We start from the raw sequence: 19,980 nt of genomic DNA, 5'->3' as shown, positions 1-19,980 counted from the left end.
GCAGGCAGACTTTTTTTTAGCATGTGGTTGCGTTGAAGGATGCTGGAAGGTAATGGCTGCTCTGTAGAGAAATTAGGTTAGCTAAATTAAAGAGCCTGTCCTATATTTTACCACCAGAAAGGGCATGTTTAGAGCAGGCACAGGGGATTTGCATTTCTTACCAAGTTCTTTTGTTTTCCTTTGCTCAATCTAGTGCTGTGCTAAAAGTATGCTTTTCAATTTTTTTCTTTTAAATAAGTACTTTATAACTTTTCATTCTGGCAGTGGTTCTCTGTACCACATAGACCTCTACTGCTTTGGACACATTGTTTTTAAATGGGAGCCCTAGAGAGTTAGCGAGAGTTGGAAACTGGCTATTACTCCAGGGGTGCACAAAGCAGTAAACTGTCTCCATGGTAGCCTGGCATTGGGCTAGTGGAAAACAGAGATGAGGCCTCTGAGCTAGGAAGGGAAGCTGAGGGTTCTGATCCCCTCAGTGGGAAATCCCTATATTAATCAGGCGGTGGTGGCAGCTACTGAAGAGTAAAAGGAAAGTCTCCAGGGAGCTGGGAACCCCCTAGGAGGGCAGGGTGGAATGGGGCGTGAAGGTCAGAGTGGGCACATTCTGCCACATTCCTGAACCAAGACTTGGGTGTTTAGGGTAGTTGTAGTTATTGGCTGTAACACTGGCAATTGGGATGTGGGAAAGGAATCCATTTGTATGGTGCTGCTTTTTAGTGCTATGGACCAGCTGTTGAAATTCAAATGAAAATGCTGACAAATTGAGGTAAAGGGGAAAGAGGTTGGTTGGTACAAGAGAGTAGATTTCCTCCAGAAGAATGTTACGGTTTGTCCACCAGTGCCCTGCTTTAACAGCTCTTTATGGCCCAGGTTATTTAGGGTTGCCAATCCCCAGTTGGGGGCAGGGGATCCCCCAGTTTGGAGGCCCTCCTCCCACTTGAGGGTACTCAGAAAAGAGAGGGGGTTTGAATGTCCACTGGGCACTCCATTATACCCTATAGAGATTGATCCTCATAGGATATAATAGAGAATCAATCCATGGGTGTCTGGGGCTTGGGGGGGGCTGTTTTTTTTTAGGTAGAGGCACCAAATTTTCAGCATAGCATCTGGTGCCTCTCCTCACCTCCTCACCCCAGTTTCAAAAAGGTTGGACCAGGGGGTTCAATTCTATGAGCTCCCAAAGAAGGTGCCCCCATCCTCCATTATTTCCAGTGGAAGGCAAGCCATTCAAAAGGAGTGCAGTCCCTTTAAATGTGATGGCCAGAAGTCGCTTTGGAGTTCAGTCATACTTGTCACAACCTTGCTCCTGGCTCCACCCCCAAAATTTCCTGGCTCCATCTCCAAGTCCCCAGATATTTCCTTAGTGGAACCTGGCAACCCTAGGTTATACGTTTATGTATAGTGTTAGTGTACAAGATACAGTTACTTGAAAATGTTACAGTGTTTGTGGCCTTAGAAATATCTGAAAAGCAACACAACTGATCACTTAGTCCATCAAAGGGAGGGAGAACCGTGAAGCTGAGTCTAAATAAAACCAAATTATTTGCTCAAAACTGGGGGGGAAGGGGGGTTCATCTTTGGGTTTGCTTTGAGATTCTTTGTAATCTAACCAGTTCCATCAGAATACCCAATATTCCCTTCTGCATGGTCCAGTATTTTCCATGTGGAGCTTGGAAATCTCCTGCTATTACAACTGATCTCCAGACAGTAGTTTCCCTGGAGAAAATGGCTGCTTTGGAGGGTATGCCATTGTACCCTCCTTAGGTCCCTCCTCCAAATCCCAACCTCCCTACGTTCTGCTCCCCAAATCTCCAGGTATTTCCCAAGCCAATGCTGGCAACCCTACATATGTTATACCAGTGGATTTCTGAGATCACTGATTGTTTCTTCCTTGGAACTTGAATGGCCTAATCTGGGAATAGAGCAAGGGGGGCAGTGATGGGACAGGGCTTTATGCATCACTTGGGGGGCACCAATGACCACTGTGACCCTTTAAATTTATGTCTATCTGACATAATTGAAGTGATCGGACATGAAGTTCTAGAACTATTGGGGAAATTAAAACCAATATCTCCATATCCTGATGGAATACACCCAAGAGTTCTTAAGGAACTCACATGTGAGACAGTTGACCTACTAACTTATATATATAACCTATATAACTATATAACCTATATAACTAAATTCAGCTGCTATACCAGCAGACTGGACATTATCAAATGATACAGCATTTTTTTAAAGGGATTCAGAGGGAACCAGAAATTACAGGCCAGTCAGCCTAATGTCTTTCCCACCAAATTAGTAGGAACTGTAATCAAAGATAGACTTGTTAGGGTCAAAGCCTCCTGAGGGAAAATCAGCATGGCTTCTGCAAAAGGAAGTCCTGCCTCACCGACCTTTTGGAGTCCTTTGAGAAAATGAACAAGCATGTAGACAGCAGTTGTAGCAGGTAAATAACGAAGCCCCACACATTGCTTGGTTTGAAGCAAGGTATTTTACTTTGACATCAAAGTAGAACTTGTCAGCATAAGCTCAAAATGACTAAGTTAAAATCATCAGCCTTCTGACCATTTTTATTCATCCCCAAAACAAGCAGACAAGCTCCCTCTTATCTAATTCAAATGCTCCACCTCCTGCTTTCCTTCCAGTAATTTCTTGTAGCTTTCCCCTGCTCTGTCCCTCTGTGTTATCAGCAAGAAGCTCCTTCTCTGCGAGGCCCCTGTTATCTTGCATTCACACCCTTAGCTTGTCTGGTTTTAACAGTTTAGCAGAAGCTCCTCTGAGGGGCCTCTTAACAGTCACTCTGAATGTTGCATCAGACATTCTCTTTTGAAGGCACAACCATAGTTTCCATTATTATTATTGAGGTATTCATTAATTATTCAGGGGTCCCTCTTCGCAGTGACCCGGTACACATATACATGGACTTTCAAAAGACTTTTGACAAGATACCTCACCAAAGACTCCTGCGTAAACATAGTAGTCATGGGATAACAGGACCAGTTCTCTTATGGATTAAAAACTGGTTAAATGAGAGGAAGCAAAGAGTAGGAATCAATGGACAGTTCTCCCAATGGAGGGAAATAAGCAGTGGGATATTGGTATTGGGGCCAGTACTATTTCATTTCTTCATCAGTGATCTGGAACTAGGGGTGAGTGGCCAGGTTTGCAGATGACACAAAATTATCCAGGATTGTGAATAACTCCAAAAACTGGGTGAGTGGATGTGTGGCAAATTGAGTTCAATGTTGTTAAGTGAAGGGGATGTGCGCCGGCGGGGGCGGGGGGTTGAATCCCAACTTCAAGTATAGGCTAATGGGGTCTGCACTTGCTGAGACTGAAAGGGGAAAAGATCTTAGGGTTGTAGTGGATAGCTCAATGAACGTGTCAACCCAGTGTTCTGCGGCAGTGAAAAAGGCAACCTCTATGCTAGGAATTATTAGGAAAGGAATTGATAATAAAACAGCTGATGTTGTAATGCCCCTGTATAAATTTATAATGCAGCTTTATTTGGAATATTGTGTATGCTTCTAGTCACCATATGTCAAAAAGGACATTGCAGAGCTGGAAAAAAGTACATGATGCTTGAGGGGAACCTCCACATTCTGAGGCGCTAAGCCTCTGAATCCCAGAGCCTGAGGCAACACCAGGGAAAGGCCTTGGCCTCTATGCCCTGTTCTTGATTGTCCAGAGAAACTGGTCAGCCACTGTATGAGACAGGATGCTATGCTAGACGTAGGCTTGCCAATCCCCAGGTCCCAGCGGAGGTTCTCCCCCTTTCCCAGGCTCCATCCCGCCCCCAGTCAGCTGGGCAGCAGGGGGAAGCCCCGTCCCCCCACAGCTACCATGTGACTTTCCCCTTCAGAATGCTAGGAGAAAACTTGCAAAGGCATCCTTTTTGGATGGTGTGTCTGTCTTTAAGGCTGAATGGGGGCGGGGTGAGCAGACAGAACAATGTGGCTGCTCCCAGTAGCTGTGATTGTGAAAGCAGCCCAGACCCTCCGTTTGTTGTACAAGCCTTTCAGAGGTTGTTTGCATAGTATACGATAAACTTGAACCTTTGGTTTCCCTGTGTTATTGGAAGTTCAACAACTCATGAGTAAATTACCCCAGTGAGACCACACGAGTGTGGGATTACAGACTGTTTTATTTTTGCTTCTGTGTGTGTGTGTGTGTGTGTGTGTGTGTGAGAGAGAGAGAGAGAGAGAGAGAGAGAGAGAGAGAGAGAGAGAGAGAGGATTTGCAGCTGCTTGGGTGAAGAAATGAAGACTGTATTCGGGGGAACTGCACTGCTGAGTTTTTATTTATTTATTTTAGGGAAAGTCTCCTGGCTCCACCTCCAAAGTCCCCAGATATTATCTGAGTCAGACTTGGCAACCCTAACTAGATGGAACATTGGTCTGATCCAGTAGGGTTCTTTTTATGAAAATGAATAAATTAGTTGCACGCAGCAACGCTGTTAATTCCTGCCCTTCTATATGCCATTGGCTGTTTACTGTCATTCTTATCAAGGTCTTTAATTTGTACATTCCACCTTCCTACTCCTCTGAATATGGCTCAGAAGCTGAAGACTACATGATTTGCAATGAACCATAATTTGTTGTTTCATCTGAATTGGAGAAATGAAAAACTATGATTGTTACTGTTGTCTACAAACCAAGATTTCAGGTGGTTTGTAGGCAAGAGAAACGGTAGCTTTTAATCTGTCTGAATCTAATGAAATGATATAATGGTTTGTTGCAAATCAATCTTATGCTATGCATGAAAGGAGGGGAGTGTGTAAATCCAAGGTCTTTTCAGGCTAGTTGTAATTCCTGAATGTAGCGCCTGTCAGCCTTTGTTACAGGTTAGTCAACACTGGACCCTTCCTTTTGGTGCCCAGATTCCCCGTCTAGCTGTTGAGGTCCAGAAAGCATAGTTTATTTCTAGGCAACCTCCTGGTGCTTGCCTCCTTCTTGCATATTCTCTAGCCGAAAGATAAAGGCAGCTTGGAGCTTTAACTGAAGTGACATAATCCCATAATAGTCTGTAACACAGAATATATGCAAAGTGGCATTTGACTAGTCTGTTCTTCTAAATGAGATGCAAATTGCTGAAGGTATGTAATTATGTTGATGGCATGACATTAGTATATAAAATTAGCTGCAGTCTTTTGACTCATGATGAGTTCGTATTGTGGCTCACAGTGGTGAACAAGCTGCTTAGTTTACAATACCTTTAGTAGGAAGGTTGCAAAGGCTCATTAATGGTAAAGTTAAATTCCAAATAAAGCTAAATTCTAAGAATAGACTTTTCTTCACTTCCCTCGTCACTCCTAGGAAGAACCTGTGCCGCACTGGAATGTCTAACATGAGACAACATGGCTCCACAGTCCATTGCTTTCAGTGTTTATTTAAATCTTGCCCTTTTGTACAGGCACAGATGCAACCCTTGCTTTGATGCCTTTTAATTGATCTCTATTGTTTACTGAGATTCTTGTAGAAAGATAACCAAGAGAGTAAGCAAAGAGTTGTTTTTGTTTAGTTGTTTTGCTTTGCCCCATTGCTTTCTATGGACAACAGGGCTTTACCAAAAATTTCCGAATACCACTGATATTATCCAGAATTCAACTATTTGGAATTCCAGAAATAGGCTCAGATGCCTATCTGAAATTCTCTAATTCCGAATTTTACCGAAAAGGCAGTTTTCGGTAAATATTTGTTAAACCCTGTACTGAATTGACAGCCCTAGGATAAACTAAACTATCTGAACACACAGGGAGATAACCTCCAGTTGGAGTGTTAAGGTTGAATAATGCAGGGCAATCACAATGAGCATTTGCTTCTTTGTGGATTTGTGGGGTGTAGAAATGCAAACAGTTTCATCTCTTTCTGACAGCTCCGCGGGGGGGGGGGGGAGTGGGGGGGGGGGGACAAAGCAAAAAGAAGGAAAAAGCAAAGTCCAAGTCAAGTATGTAAATGACAGCCTGACACTTCATTTTACTTTGAGAGTAAATCCCACTGAGTTCTGTGATGCTGAATCCCAAATGGGTTTATGATTGAGGCTTTAGTTGTATTTCATTCCATAGGGGGATTAAACAGCTTGAAAGTCATTGTGGATTAAGTCCAATGCTATTAGATTTTTGACTAAGAACTGTATTTGTATTTTCCATGTTACCACTTTATATGAAAAAGTGAGATTGTTCAGAATGTACATTAGATTCATAAAATGGATCTGCTCTGTTTTCTGTTAGCACTTGGACAGCTGCCTCCCAGGAACAACATTTCTTGACGTTTCCCCCCCTCTTTCTTCTGTAGTAGATGAACAGTTCTCCTTTAAATATAGTCCTGGGAAACTGAGGGGAAACCAGTACAGAACCCTTCTGACCAAAGAAGAACTTGAAGAGGAACAAAGGTAGGTTGGCTTCCCTTTGTTTTTGGCAGAACATTTGATGATTATATGTGTATATGTGTGTGTATATGTATGTATGTTGGCCACTGTGTGACACAGAGTGTTGGACTGGATGGGCCATTGGCCTGATCCAACATGGCTTCTCTTATGTTCTTATGATTCTAACATAATTTCTGTTGTTTGCAACCTGCAACCAGGAACTATTTGGCTAGTATAGTTGATGCTGTCTTCTAAGGATATCATTACTGGCCTGGTTGTGCAAGCACTCTGGAAACTCAACATGACCCAAATATATTATTAATTATTTTATTGTAGTGTTTTTTCTTGGCAAGGTACTTCAAGCTGGATTTTGGAGAGTCAGCATATAGATTATCTAAATAAATAACGTGGGATAGTTCGTGAGCATAGATTGCCTTGACACACAACAGGGTCACACTTAAAGACCACCCTATGGCTCGGTTCATAGTAGGGATGACAGGCTGCTGCCAGAATGTAAAGCTTCTTTATTAAGCACTGTTAGTCTTAACAGTGGATTTGTGGGGTGTTTTGTGTTATGTTTAAGATGAGTCAGAGGTTCCCTTCGCAGCCAGGTTATGCAAAGGGATAAAGGAACCCTGCCCCAAGGAACGGGATTTCCTGATACCAGATGTTGCATGACCCCCCAGAAAAGGGAAGAGTTCATACCCATATAGATAAAATATAACTTGTCAAACTAACAAGCACTTCAGTAATACAACAGTAGGGCAGCTTTGTCTGAACTGACATCTCAGACACTGTGATTTTACTGTGATCATCTCAGTGGTTGTGCTGCTTTGGTGTCCCAAGGACAGGAGGTAAAGTTTAACTAGCGGGCAGGCGGGCAGAGACTCAACCGTGATTGTTTTCCTAGTGTGGAGGTACATTCATATGAACACTTTCATCTCTTATATTTCCAATATGAAAATATTAATAACATGGGAATCTTGCAAAGAAAAAAGATGGCAGCCTTTAGCAGTGCGTATGCTGTGTGCCCATCTGAAGCTGCATCAGTAAGCATTATTAAAGTAAACCTGAACAACAGAACGGCCGTTTTCCCACCGAGCTTACCTCGGAGCGACGTCCCTCTTCACCGCGCAGCGTCTGCGCGGATTTCCCACCAACTGCTCCGAGTAACCAAGTAGAGTCGCGGCTTTTGCGTCGCTAACATAAACTGGTTTTTAGCAGTTTCCATTTGCGACGCAAAAGGTCGGGAACTTCCTGGTTCCTCGGAGCAGTTGGTGGGAAATCTGCGCAGACGCTGCGCGGTGAAGAGGGACGTCGCTCCGAGGTAAGCTCAGTGGGGAAACGGCCAACATGTTTGAAACTCAAAATAATGTCTGCTAATGAGAAACAGGGTCTTCCACCTTTATCCGTTGTTCACTGTTGCACATTCTTGACCACTGAGTTCTTCCTGCTGCTTGTACTTGATTCCTCTGTGGCAGGCACTTACTAAAGGCAGCAGGGTGCTCTGCTTTGTGAACTATACCACAACTTGAAAAGAAGCAGCTCCTTTCCAGCTTCACTTTTGGGGATCTCAGATGATTGGATGTAAAACAGAAATTGATTGAGAATTAAGCATCATTCATATTGAATCAGTTGCTTAAGCTTCTTGTGTGGATGGTTACATTGGTTAATAATATGAATGGATCCTAGGCTCTAATCTGAGGCAAATTTAGACCTATGATTCTCCGTATTTCCCTCTAAAGCATGAGTCACAGCCAGGCCTCAGATTCAGCAGGAGCTCAGCTCCTGAACCTTTCTGAGAGTTCCCCCTCCTCCTCCCCACCTACCTTGTCCATTGAATAGTAGGTGTAGCTGCATAACAATCCCTGGATTAGGAGAGTGGGCGGCCAGCCAGCCACCAGGGGCTTTGCCATGCCCTCAGCAGCCCTCATTTACCCCTGGAGAAGCCTGCTCCACCCTTTCTCCACTTCTTATGTGATTTTGGGTGGCGGGTGGCTTGCTGGCCTTTTGACTGGGGTGTGGGCAGCAGCCAAGGAGAGCCCCTGGTGAGTGAGGCCTGCTTGGGCTGGCTGGATCTCTAGCCAGCCCAAGCAGGCCCTGCTCGCCTGAGGTTCTCCTTTCTTGCATCAGGCCGCTTTTGACTGGTGGGGGGCATATACTAATGAGTCATGCTAATGAGCTCCACCCCACCTACTTTTCTACAAAATGACCCCTGGTCACAACTCATTGTTGGAATGTTTAATCCTTGGGGAAGTACCATGGTTCAGTGGCAAAGTATCTACTTGGCATGCGGAAGGTCCCAGGTTCAATCCCCAGTTAAAAAGACTAGGCAGTAGGTGATGTGAAAGTGCTCTGCCTGAGATCCCGGAGAACTGCTGCCAGTCTGAGTAGACAAGACTGTACTGACTTTGATGAACCAAAAGATCTGAGTCAGTGTAAAGCAACTTCGTGTGTTCGTGTGCACCTGCCTCCTATAGCATTGCTTATTTTTTTTTCCAACAATAAAACAGTTTATTGAAACTTGTTTACAGTACAAAATACTTGTAAAAAATAAATTGGTTCAGCTATATAGTACATTTGGTACATTCAAAACACCCCCACCACCATTCCCACCCCACCACCAAGAGCTTACGGGGAGTTACCAAAACATAAATTCAAATTCCTCATTTCAATTCCCACGCTTTTTATCCATAGATACAGTGGATTCCAAATCTCTTTACAAGCCGAGTAAGACTGTCCTCTTAATTTCATTGTTAAAATATCTAGTTCTACAGCCTCTAATAACTTTTGCACAAACTCATCCCTTTCTGGGATTTCTGCAACTTTCCAGTACCTGGCATATAGGATTCTAGCCACAGTGACAATATATAACAGACGTTTTTTTTTCTAATTTGGGGAGATTTTCCTTTACTATGCTTAACGGGTAAAATTCTGGTGTATGCGGAAGCCTTATTTTAAAAAATTTTCGGCACCAGATATTGACTTGGGCCCAATATTTTTTGGCGTGAGCACACTGCCACCAAATATGAAATAAGGTTCCTTTCACCTTTCCACATTTCCAACATAACCTTCAACTAACTCTGGCTAATGAATTTAAGGAAAACCTGTATAAAATGGCCTATAGATGGTACTTAACCCCAGAGAGATTGGCCAAGATGTACCCAAGCTATTCCAATAAATGTTGGAAATGAGCATTGCTTATTTTTTAGCTGCATAGTGCAGATAGGCAGGCAGGCACACTACCCGCTTGAACTTTCCACCACAGAGGAAGACGCTGAAGCATGCCCTCCTGACTTTGGAAGGCATGCGACTCAATCCTAAGCATGTTTACTCAGCGGGTCTCACTGCACAAAATGGTATGAACAGCATTTTCTCCTGAGCTAGAAGTAATTAGGAAGACAGAGATGCAGAGGTAGTTCAGCATGGAGCCAGATGGATGGGGGCATCGTTTCTGTATGATGATGTAATTCTTGTGACCCTTCCCCTCTTGGTAGAATTTACAAGCATTCGCATCAAGAACTAAGTAAAGAACTTTTACTAGAAAAACTAGCATATGGTCAAGGGGCTCCCTTATCTTGCTAACATCCTGGTGATTCCCTCTTGTGTTGTTGCTTCTTCCTGCATTTTGCCTGGTCAGAGTTGTGCTGAAATGCGAGATTCATAACTAACTCTGAATAATGAATTTGGAAGCTTAAATATTTAGCCTTGTAGCTCTTTAAATCATGGGCTTGTTTTGAAAATTATTTTTTAATAATAAAATAACAGAAACAATAACACAGCATGGATTTAATAATTTCTCAGCAGTTACTGTGGTTTTCAGTTTCACTTTTAAGTTCTTTCCCTGCAACAATGAGGGCAATACATTCTACTGTTTAAAACAGCAATAGATTTTTCCAGTGTTTTGTTAGAGCCTAGATCAGAATTCTATTGGGGTTAGAATTCTGTTGAGGTTTTTCAGAACCTAAATGGTTTTGAAAATAACTTTGTGATAGGAGTAGGGTTGCCAATCCCCAGGTGGGGGCAGGGGATCCCCCGGTTTGGAGGCCCTCCCCCCGCTTCATGGTCATCAGAAAGCGGGGGGAGGGGAGGGAAATGTCTTCTGGGAACTCTGTTATTCCTTATGGAGATTTATTCCAATAGAAAATCATGGAGAATTGATCTGCGGGTATCTGGGGCTCTGGGGGAGCTGTTTTTTGGGGTAGAGGCACCAAATTTTCAGTATAGCATCTGGTGGCCTCTCCCCAAAATACCCCCCAAGTTTCAAAAATATTGGACCAGGGGCTCCAATTCTATGAGCCCCAAAAGAAGGTGCCCCTATCCTTCATGATTTCCTATGGAAGAAAGGAATTGAAAAGGTGTGCCGTCCCTTTCAATGTGATGGCCGGAACTCCCTTTGGAGTTCAATTATGCTTGTCACAGCCTTGATCTTGGCTCCACCCCTAATGTCCACTGGCTCTACCCCCCAAAGTCTCCTGGCTCCACCCCCAAAGTCCCCAGGTATTTCTTGAATTGGACTTGGCAACCCTAACGGGGTGGATGGGCAGATTCAGATGGGAGTAGGCAGTCTTTCTGTTGTGCTGACCCCATGCCATACAAGGCTTTAAAGATCAACATGAACACTTTGAATTGGACCCAGAAGTAAAGTGTAGCCCAGAAGCCATTGTAGATTATACAAGACTGGGGTGGCAGATGATACAAGACTCAGCTGCCCTGAGCCTGCTTTGGCAAGGGAGGGCAGGATATAAATCCAATAAAATAAAATAAATCTTTATGACTGCACTCTAGTCAAACTGTACTAGGCTTGCCAATCCACAGGACCCAGCAGGAGTTCTTCCGCTTTCCCAGGCTCCTTCCCACCCCCAGTCAGCTGGCCGGCGGGGGGAGAAACCCCGTCCTCAGAGGACCGTGTGCCTTTGCACCTCCGGAGGCTTCAGTCTCCGATTGAAAGGCTTCCTCTTGGGATGGTGTGTCTGTGTTGCTGTGAAGAAGTTGGCAGCAACTCGTGAGTAGAGAGGCCAATCCCTCGCTTCAGACTCACCAGAAAGGGAGAGGGGAGGGAAACGTCTGCTGAGCACGTCATTATTCCCTAGGTGGAGATCGATTCTCATAGGGTATAATGGGGAATTGATCTGGAGGTTTCGGAGGCTCTGGGGGAGCGGTTTTTGCGGTAGAGGCACCAGATTTTCTGTATAGCATCTAGTGCCTCTCCCCAAAGTACCCCCCCCCCAAGTTTCAAAACGATTGGACCAGGGGGTCCAATTCTATGAGCCCCAAAAGAAGGTGCCCCTATCTTTCATTATTTCCTGTAGAAGGAAGACATTTAAAAAGGTGTGCTTTCCCTTTAAATGTGATGGTCAGAACTCTCTTGGAGTTCAATTATGCTTGTCACACCCTTGTTCCTGGCTCCGCCCCCAATTTCTCCTGGCTCCACCCCCAAAGTCCCCAGATATTTCTTGAATTGGACTTGGCAACCCTAAACTGTAGCTTCCAGAAAGTCTTCAAGGACATATATATATATATAGAGAGAGAGAGAGCACATTGAAGTAATCTAATCCAGATGTTACCAGACCATGTACCACAAAATTTTCCCTGACCAGCTGCAGGTAATGAAAGGTCCCTTGGCGATTTCTACCATCTGTTTATCCAACAGGAGGCCTGGGTTTAGCAATACTTCTAAGCTATGAACCTGCTCCTTTAGGGGGAGTGTAACCCCATCCGGCACAGGAGATATCCCAATTCCTGGATCAAACCTTTTCCCTGCCAGTAACACCTTCATTTTGTTAGGTTTTAGGGTTGCCAGGTCTGTGTTAGAAAATACCTGGAGTCTTTGGGGGTGGATCCAGGAGAGGGGGAGCCTCCGCATGATACAATGCCGTAGAGTCCACCCTTCAAAACAGTCATTTTCTCTAGGGGAGCTGATTTCTGCCAGCTGGAGATCAGTTGTAAAAGTGGGAGATCTCCAGGCCCCACCTGGAGGCTGGTAACTCTAAATGAGTTTCAGTTTGTTGGCTCCTATGCATCCCCAAATTGCCTCTAGGCACCAGTTCATGGTTTTCCTAGCCTTCCTGGGATCTGCTGGAAGCACAAGATACAGCTGAGCAGGGCTTGTTTTGTAGAAAAAGCCGAGCAGGAACTCATTTGCATATTAGGACACACACCCTGACACCAAGCCAGCCGGGACTGCGTTCCTGTGCGTTCCTGCTTTAAAAATTAAAAAAAAGCCCTGGAGCTGAGTGTTCTTTATGTTGATGTTGAAAAATGGGAGACAACATGGAATCCTTTTGGACCCAGCAGTCTGCATCTGTTTACCATCTGTTTATCCAACAGGAGGCCTGGGTTTAGCAATACTTCTAAGCTATGAACCTGCTCCTTTAGCGGGAGTGTAACCCCATCCGGCACAGGAGATATCCCAGTTCCTGGATCAAACCTTTTCCCAGAGCCAGTTTGGTGTAGTGGTTAAGTGTGCGGACTCTTATCTGGGAGAACCGGGTTTGATTCCCCACTCCTCCACTTGCACCTGCTAGCATGGCCTTGGGTCTGCCATAGCTCTGGCAGAGGTTGTCCTTGAAAGGGCAGCTGCTGTGAGAGCCCTCTCAGCCCCACTCACCTCCCAGGGTGTCTGTTGTGGGGGAGGAAGGGAAAGGAGATCGTGAGCCGCTCTGAGACTCTTCGGAGTGGAGGGCGGGATATAAATCCAATATCATCATCATCATCATCATCATCTTCTTCTTCTTCTTCTTCTTCTTCTTCTTCTTCTTCTTCTTCTTCTTCTTCTTCTTCTTCTTCTTCTTCTTCTTCTTCTTCTTCTTCTTCTTCTTCTTCTTCTTCTTCTTCTTCTTCTTCTTCTTCTTCTTCTTCTTCTTCTTCTTCTTCTTCTCCCAGTACCACACTCTGAAACCTGTCTTTGAGGTTGAATTGAAACCACTGATCAGTCCCAAACCCTGAAGGCAGCCAAGTTTATTATGATCTGAGATCAAAATCGAATCAGCAGCAAACATTTACATTGGCTCCATATCTTAAATACACTAGAGACTGCTGCTTGCACAGTGGATTATCATTACTTTTTTTACACTAAGCATAGAATGAAAGGCTGGGTTAAAATGTTAAGACTGGGTCACATGCTTCTGTCTGATTACATATGCCTGAGCACAAAATCTGGCTACTTTTAGGGTTATTTTGTTACAACAATCTCCAAGAAGGATAAAAATATAAAACTGATAGGTTCTACCTGAGAAACTGGAGGAAATTGGAATAATATAAATATTTTGAATATTCTGGTAAAATAACAGTATAATAAAACATGTTCAATTGTTTCTACCATATCTGAGTGGCATGGGCAGAAATGTTGCTCATATGGAATTCAAACAAATCAAGAAGGGCAGATGGAGGACATTCAACTGGGCAAGGATGAAGGCTCTGCAGTGCTTAGGGTATTCCAGTTTATAGAGGTAGATGGGTGGATCGAAGTTTTGACTACAATTCCCAACAGCTGGGTCAAGATGTGCTTTAACTCTGTCCAATAGGTATCCCATAATCCCTGGTTTATTTATAGTTTTAACTCCTTGATAGTCAAGATACAAGAGACAAGCTGGAATCCCCTCACCGTTGGAGTTTGTTCTCTATTGCCTCCGACCACCTTGAACAAAAACTGTCTACTAGAATGAAGAGAGTTAATTTAGAAGGGTAAAGATTTAGCTTCAGCCAAAAACAAATGGCTTGCAGCCAAACCTGTGATTCTAGGGTTACCACGCCTGATCATGGCAATTGGATACACACTGAGGTACTCCAAATAAGTATTTTAAAAAGTTTAGACTGAACAGCTTCCAATTTTCTGTAATCCCTATATAAACAGACTCGTGATCCATACATAACTTTGGGTACAGCCTTGCCCTGAAAAACTTTCAGTGCATGAACTCGTGGGCATTCAATCACAATACAAGAACTCGTGGGCATTCAATGAAATTGCTGAGCAGTCGGGTTAGAACAGATAAAAGGAGGTACTTCTTCACCCAAAGGGTGATTAACGTGTGGAATTCACTGCCACAGGAGGTGGTGGCGGCTACAAGCATAGCCAGCTTCAAGAGGGGGTTAGATAAAAATATGGAGCAGAAGTCCATCAGTGGCTATTAGCCACAGTGTGTATATATATATGTGTGTGTGTGTGTGAAGAATATTACAACTAATGTTATCAAAAGCTGCTGAGAGGACCAGGAGAATTAGAATCATAGAGTTGGAAGGGACCTCCAGGGTCATCTAGTCCAACCCCCTGCACAATGCAGGAAACTCACAAACCCCTCCCCCCAAATTCACAGAATCAGCATTGCTGTCAGATGGCCCTCTAGCCTCTGTTTAAAAACCTCCAAGGAAGAAGAGCCCACCACCTCCCGAGGAAGCCTGTTCCACTGAAGACAACATGGGATTAGCAGGGTTGCACCCCGCCATCCATCTCCTGATGCAGCTCATTTACCACAGTTCTGAGCTTGTTTTGGGTAGCAGCATCTCTCTAAGGGAGAGTTTTCAGTTAACCTGGGTGGTGCTTAACTCAAACGACCAAAAATGAAATGAAGGCACAAACATATCGCCTTCATTTCCTCTGCTCCCTGAACAGTGGCCCTCGTTTTGGCATCAGCATTGCAATAAGGATATTGTGCACCTCAGTCTTAAATTCATTTACTTAGAAGTTTACTTAGAAAATTCATTTACTTAAATTCATTTACTTAGAAGTGTCGGCATTCTACTGACTTGTATTTTCTGTCATTTACTTAGAAGTTTAACTGAAATTCAGAAATTCTGCTGACTTGTACTTTCTGTCGTTCCAACGACAGAAAGTACAAGTCAGCAGAATTTCTGAATTTCAGTAGAATTTCCAAATTTCAGTAGAATTTCTGAATACAGGAAATACATGTTAGTAGATTTTCTGAAGTTATGCATGCGTACTAGAGATTTGCACATTTCCTGTTATCAGGACAGGGGTTTCTTTCCTTCTTTTGCTGGTAATTTTAAAAGGATCCATAAAGATCTGACCTACTGGCAGGGCCGGATCTAAGGGGGGGCAGAGGGGAGTGCTTGCCCTGGGCGCCGATGGAGGGGGGGCATGGAGTCCATTGTATTTTATGGGATCATAAGATAGAATGGCCCATAAGGGGGCGCCATTTTTTAGTCCCCCCCCCCAAAAAAAAACCATGCAGATCCGGTCCTGGACTCTTTACATCTCTTCTGCTTACTAATGCACAGGCTAGCTAGCAATGATTAGTTCTCTCTGATGCATCAGCAAGTAAAAGAGTCTAGGTGACTATTCCTTTTATATATTGATTTTTACAAGCCGTTGCATTGATTTAGTGTTAGTAACAGATGTAAAATCTTATTTTATATCTCCCTGTTGGAAACTCACATAATATGACCCTATAGTTCCTTCTGAGACATTCCTTATCCATGTTTCCCATACAAACAAAAAATATGCTGATAGGTTTCTATGAATTAGATTTGGCAATAGTTACTTGCCTGCTTGAAAGTTTCACCCTGTTACTCTGTAAGAACCCTGCAGAACATGCAGTCTTATGGCAATATGTTGCACACCAGTTATGGATGGGAGCGCTTAACAGGTTCTTGCTAAAGTGTCTATTGGTGGTGGGGGGGGAATGCCTGAACTTCACTGCAGAGCCAAGTGGTGTGATGTTATCCCTGAGTGCTTGAAAAGTGACAGAGCAGGTTATATATATTCCAGAATCCCCATATGGTGCCAAGCCTTCTCTGTAATAATCATGTCCATTCATTGTATAGATGCTAATAGAACAAAAATGTTAGAGAACAGATGCAAAAATAACTACATGATGCTCTCTAGCCTCCATTAGAGAGGTCTTTGAAAGCGATTGTGACAGTTCTTTTGACCTTCCATTCAACAGAAAGGCAATTAATTCTGTGCGACAGCTTTTCCACAGAGGACAAATGTATACTCTTGACACTCCTTCTGCACTGTCATGCTAGTGTTGTAAGCAAAAGCTTAGCTCATGGTTGACAACATTTCCTGTGCCAAGTATTACCTGCCAGGATTCACCTAGAAGACTGACGGCCTGCTTGCTGTCTCTGTGCAAAACTCCCCCCAGCCGCCTGCACTAATGGGCAGATTGTGTTACATTTCTTCTAACCAATTCTCTGTTTCTTGTCAATGTTTTTCTCTTGAGTGTTTCATTTTCCAAGCTGTGGCTTTATTCCATTTTTTTCCTCCCCTGCCTCCAAGTGCTGGCTGTGGCATCAGCAGTTTTTCATTTCAGGCTTCTCCACACCATCCTCTTTTCTAGCTGGTTTGTTGGGGCAGGGCTGCCCTCAGGTAAGGAGCGATACTGAATCAGCGGAGGGAAGCATACGACCCCTCTTATTTGCAGTCCCATCTGCACATGCACACACCTTTTCTTTTTGCTGCCAGGCTCTGCCTGATAATGCTGCTGTTGTGATGTGACCCAGGTTTGCTGCGTTTATGTTGCAGGATTGAGCTGACCTCTGACCTCACATCCCTGTAGCAAGTACCTTAGGTCCTCGGCCACAAAAAATCTTACAAATCTTTTTGGTAAGGAGACGATGCTTTTTAGAAGTAGTGGTACCACCTATAACCTCTGCTAATGTGATTTGAAACTAAAGTTGATAATGTTTTTCTCCCCTGCACCTCCTTCCCTCACTTCTTCCTCTTCATAACTAATGAATCGGTCTCCTCCTTTCCCTCTGTGCCCCTACTTGGTGTTCCATGAGGACCACAAATCAATATAGTGAAATGACATATGCTGGCCCTTTTCCTAGTGGAACGTCTGTGCTGACATTTATTGTCTATTCTGTGGGGTGCTGCCACTGGGCACCAAGACCTTAGAAGATCAGGAAAGAAGACTCCAGCACTTAGGGTCATTTTCCAGACCTCAACTATCACAAGCTTTTGCCTTCCAAGCTTGAAAAGTTTCAGTCCGGCTGACTGTCTCCATCCTGGACTCATCACTTATTTCCATTTAGCATTAGGATATGTTTTTGACTGTAGTCTTTGAGCCACCTTTTGTGCCTGGAGAAACTCTCCATCAAGGATGAAAGATGAATGACTTGTAGCAGGATGGGGATGATTACAATACTAAGAGTTCTTGTCTAGGAAGCAGAGAGTTCTAGGCACCTGGACCTGATTTTCCCAGCTCAAAGCTCATTTCTTATTTACTATCACATACCAATGGTACAATCCAGCCAAAATTAGGTACTGCTAGGTACTGCAGCGGGAGAGTGAAGGACATGGTTCAATTTCGGGGAAATCGCCGAGAGATTAAGGTGTCTAACTTTGGATGGATCATACCCTAGCACTTTAATACTGAAACATACTTGGTTTACAGGATGCATTGCCTTTAGTCTAATAATGTTTACTGTTCTAATTTGCTTAGTTATTTACAAGCTATGCTTGCATTTTGGAACAGATAGACATTAAAGGACAATAAACTGCTTAGCTTGTAGTATATGCTTCAAAAATAAGAGGGAGAACCAATTTCCCAGGAGCTACAAAGATTTTCATAATGGGGCGGGGGGGAAGCCATGCTCATCTGAAAATTATTATTACTTAGTGTTTACATCGTGCTGCGTGCTGAAAAGTACTTGCATATATTATGATAGCAGCAGTGCTACGAGGTAGGTCTCCATTATTCTGGGAAGGAGGGGAGGTTGAGGCTGAGAAACAGTAGCTTGCCTAAGGCCACCTACTGAGTTCACGGTAGCAGTAAGGCTTGCAATTTCCCAAACACAGCTCAGGCCCTTAAGGCTCCAAGGTTCTATAGCGGCTAATAGGATGGCATGGAGGGCACTTATGAGATGTACAGGCATGCCACTTTTCTGAGAGACAGCCATTTTAGTATCAGAACAAAAATGCATGCTGAATATGTTCAGTGCTTCATGTGGAGTGTTGTGGAAAGGGAATAAAGGGGTAAAGTTGAAGTTGGTCCAAGTCAGATGCCAAGGCAGTAGGCAAGTACTCAAGACTGTGGCCGATTGCCATGCCAGGAAACAAATCTTACTTCCTCAATGGGATCGGGAAGGAAGACACACTTCTAGGTACAAGGGGTAAGAGGCTGAAGCGACCTATGATGCAGGAGCAGGGGTTAGCAGCAAGTGAAGCTCTGAGAAGCAGAGAGGCAAAAAGCAAACTGGCGCAGGTTCCTAGCTCTGCCAGGTATCTAGCTGCCCACCAAGCCTGTTTCTTAAAGCTTGCGTCTTCTTGGCTCAGTTCATTCATAGAACTTGTCTTGATGCCTGTGAATCAATGTTAGTCTCACATATATTCCAATGAGACTATGGAGCTATTCTGTAATAAGTAGCTTTCGGATTGCAGCCATAAAACACAGGCCAACGATCGTTTACACTGGCATGGTGGTAGTGGAAAGTGCTGTGGAGTCACAGCTGACTTGTGGCAACCCCGGAGGGCCTCTAGGATGTACTTACACTTAAACAAGATTAGTCCCATAGATCTCAAGGGAATTATCACTCCATTCTAATCCTAAACACATGCCTGGAAGTACATTTGATTGATTTCAGTGGAGTCAAGCCTCGTTTTGGGCAAGAGCTCACAGAAGCAGAGCTCTGGAACCTTTCAAATTTTATTGTTCTCTTTCTTTCTTACCCTCCCCGTCCAAATACTTGCTTCTGGGCTTCATTGTTCAAACCCTCTGTGAGCATTTTGCTGAACTCTTAAGATCTGACAAACTTTCTAATATTTTCCCCCCCACAAAAAATGGGAAAATAACCAAAACATATAAAGCAGACAGATGGAAACCTTGATCATGTCACTGTGGCTACATAGGATAAAGTAATTTGAAAAGCATGACGGGAGCAAGATTTTATTAGAACAATTATAATTCAAGAAGCATTTTAAGGTAGATGCTGAGCTGATATGAATTAGTACACCTTCTGGTGATGTCAGAGGTGTGTGGTGGCATATGCAAATGAGTTGTGCTAATGAGCTCTAGCACCTCGTATTCTACAAAATAACTCCTGAGCAGTGTTCCCTCTAGGCTGAATTAGTGTGAGCTAGCTCAGGTTTTTAGCCTCCAGCTCACACATTTTTGTCTTCGCTCAGGGAGGATGACCCCAGAGCACAATGATTTATGCAGGAGCTCACAATTTTAATGCCAGTAGCTCACAAAGAAGAATTTTTGCTCAAAAGACTCCACAGCTTAGAGGAACATTGCTCCTGAGTGGAGTGTTATCTATTCCCTCTCTTCCCCAATAAATTTAGAAGTCAAAAACAATTATGTATATCACCAGTTCTGAACTCTGGGAATATGCAATTTCCCAATTCTCCTGCTTTTTAGGAAAAAATCTGAATCTAGGAAAAAACAAGTACAGGTACTTTTTATTTTTGTTTGTTTAGGATCCAAGCCGAATTTGCACCAGGATAACTCAGTATCTGAATATCTGCATTTGGGTCCTGAAAGTTGCAAGAATTCAAAGGATCTGATTGTAGATGTGGTTTGCTGGGTTCCCATGAAGACTGTAAAATTCCTGACACCGGAGCGCCCCCTGTAGGCTTTGGCAAGGTTTTCTGATTTGAAATCTGGTTCCAAATCCACAGCAGCAAAATCCCTTCATTTTATGGTT

The 19,980-nt window shown here is 43.7% G+C and overlaps 1 protein-coding gene across 1 annotated transcript in view; it reads left to right on the top strand.

Annotated features, from left to right (window-relative positions):
* Positions 1–19,980, top strand: part of MXRA7 (matrix remodeling associated 7) — a 99,046-nt gene that overhangs the window by 56,886 nt on the left and 22,180 nt on the right. Inside the window, exon 3 of the mRNA XM_060253498.1 lies at positions 6,297–6,393. Coding sequence (XP_060109481.1) covers positions 6,297–6,393 — 97 coding nt within the window. The remainder of the gene's footprint in view (positions 1–6,296; positions 6,394–19,980) is intronic.

The sequence above is a fragment of the Heteronotia binoei genome, chromosome 13 (genome assembly GCF_032191835.1).
Source record: "Heteronotia binoei isolate CCM8104 ecotype False Entrance Well chromosome 13, APGP_CSIRO_Hbin_v1, whole genome shotgun sequence".
Classification (NCBI taxonomy): domain Eukaryota; kingdom Metazoa; phylum Chordata; class Lepidosauria; order Squamata; family Gekkonidae; genus Heteronotia; species Heteronotia binoei.
The sequence above is the reverse complement of the archived record's forward strand: the minus strand, read 5'-3'. Positions and strand labels throughout refer to the sequence as shown.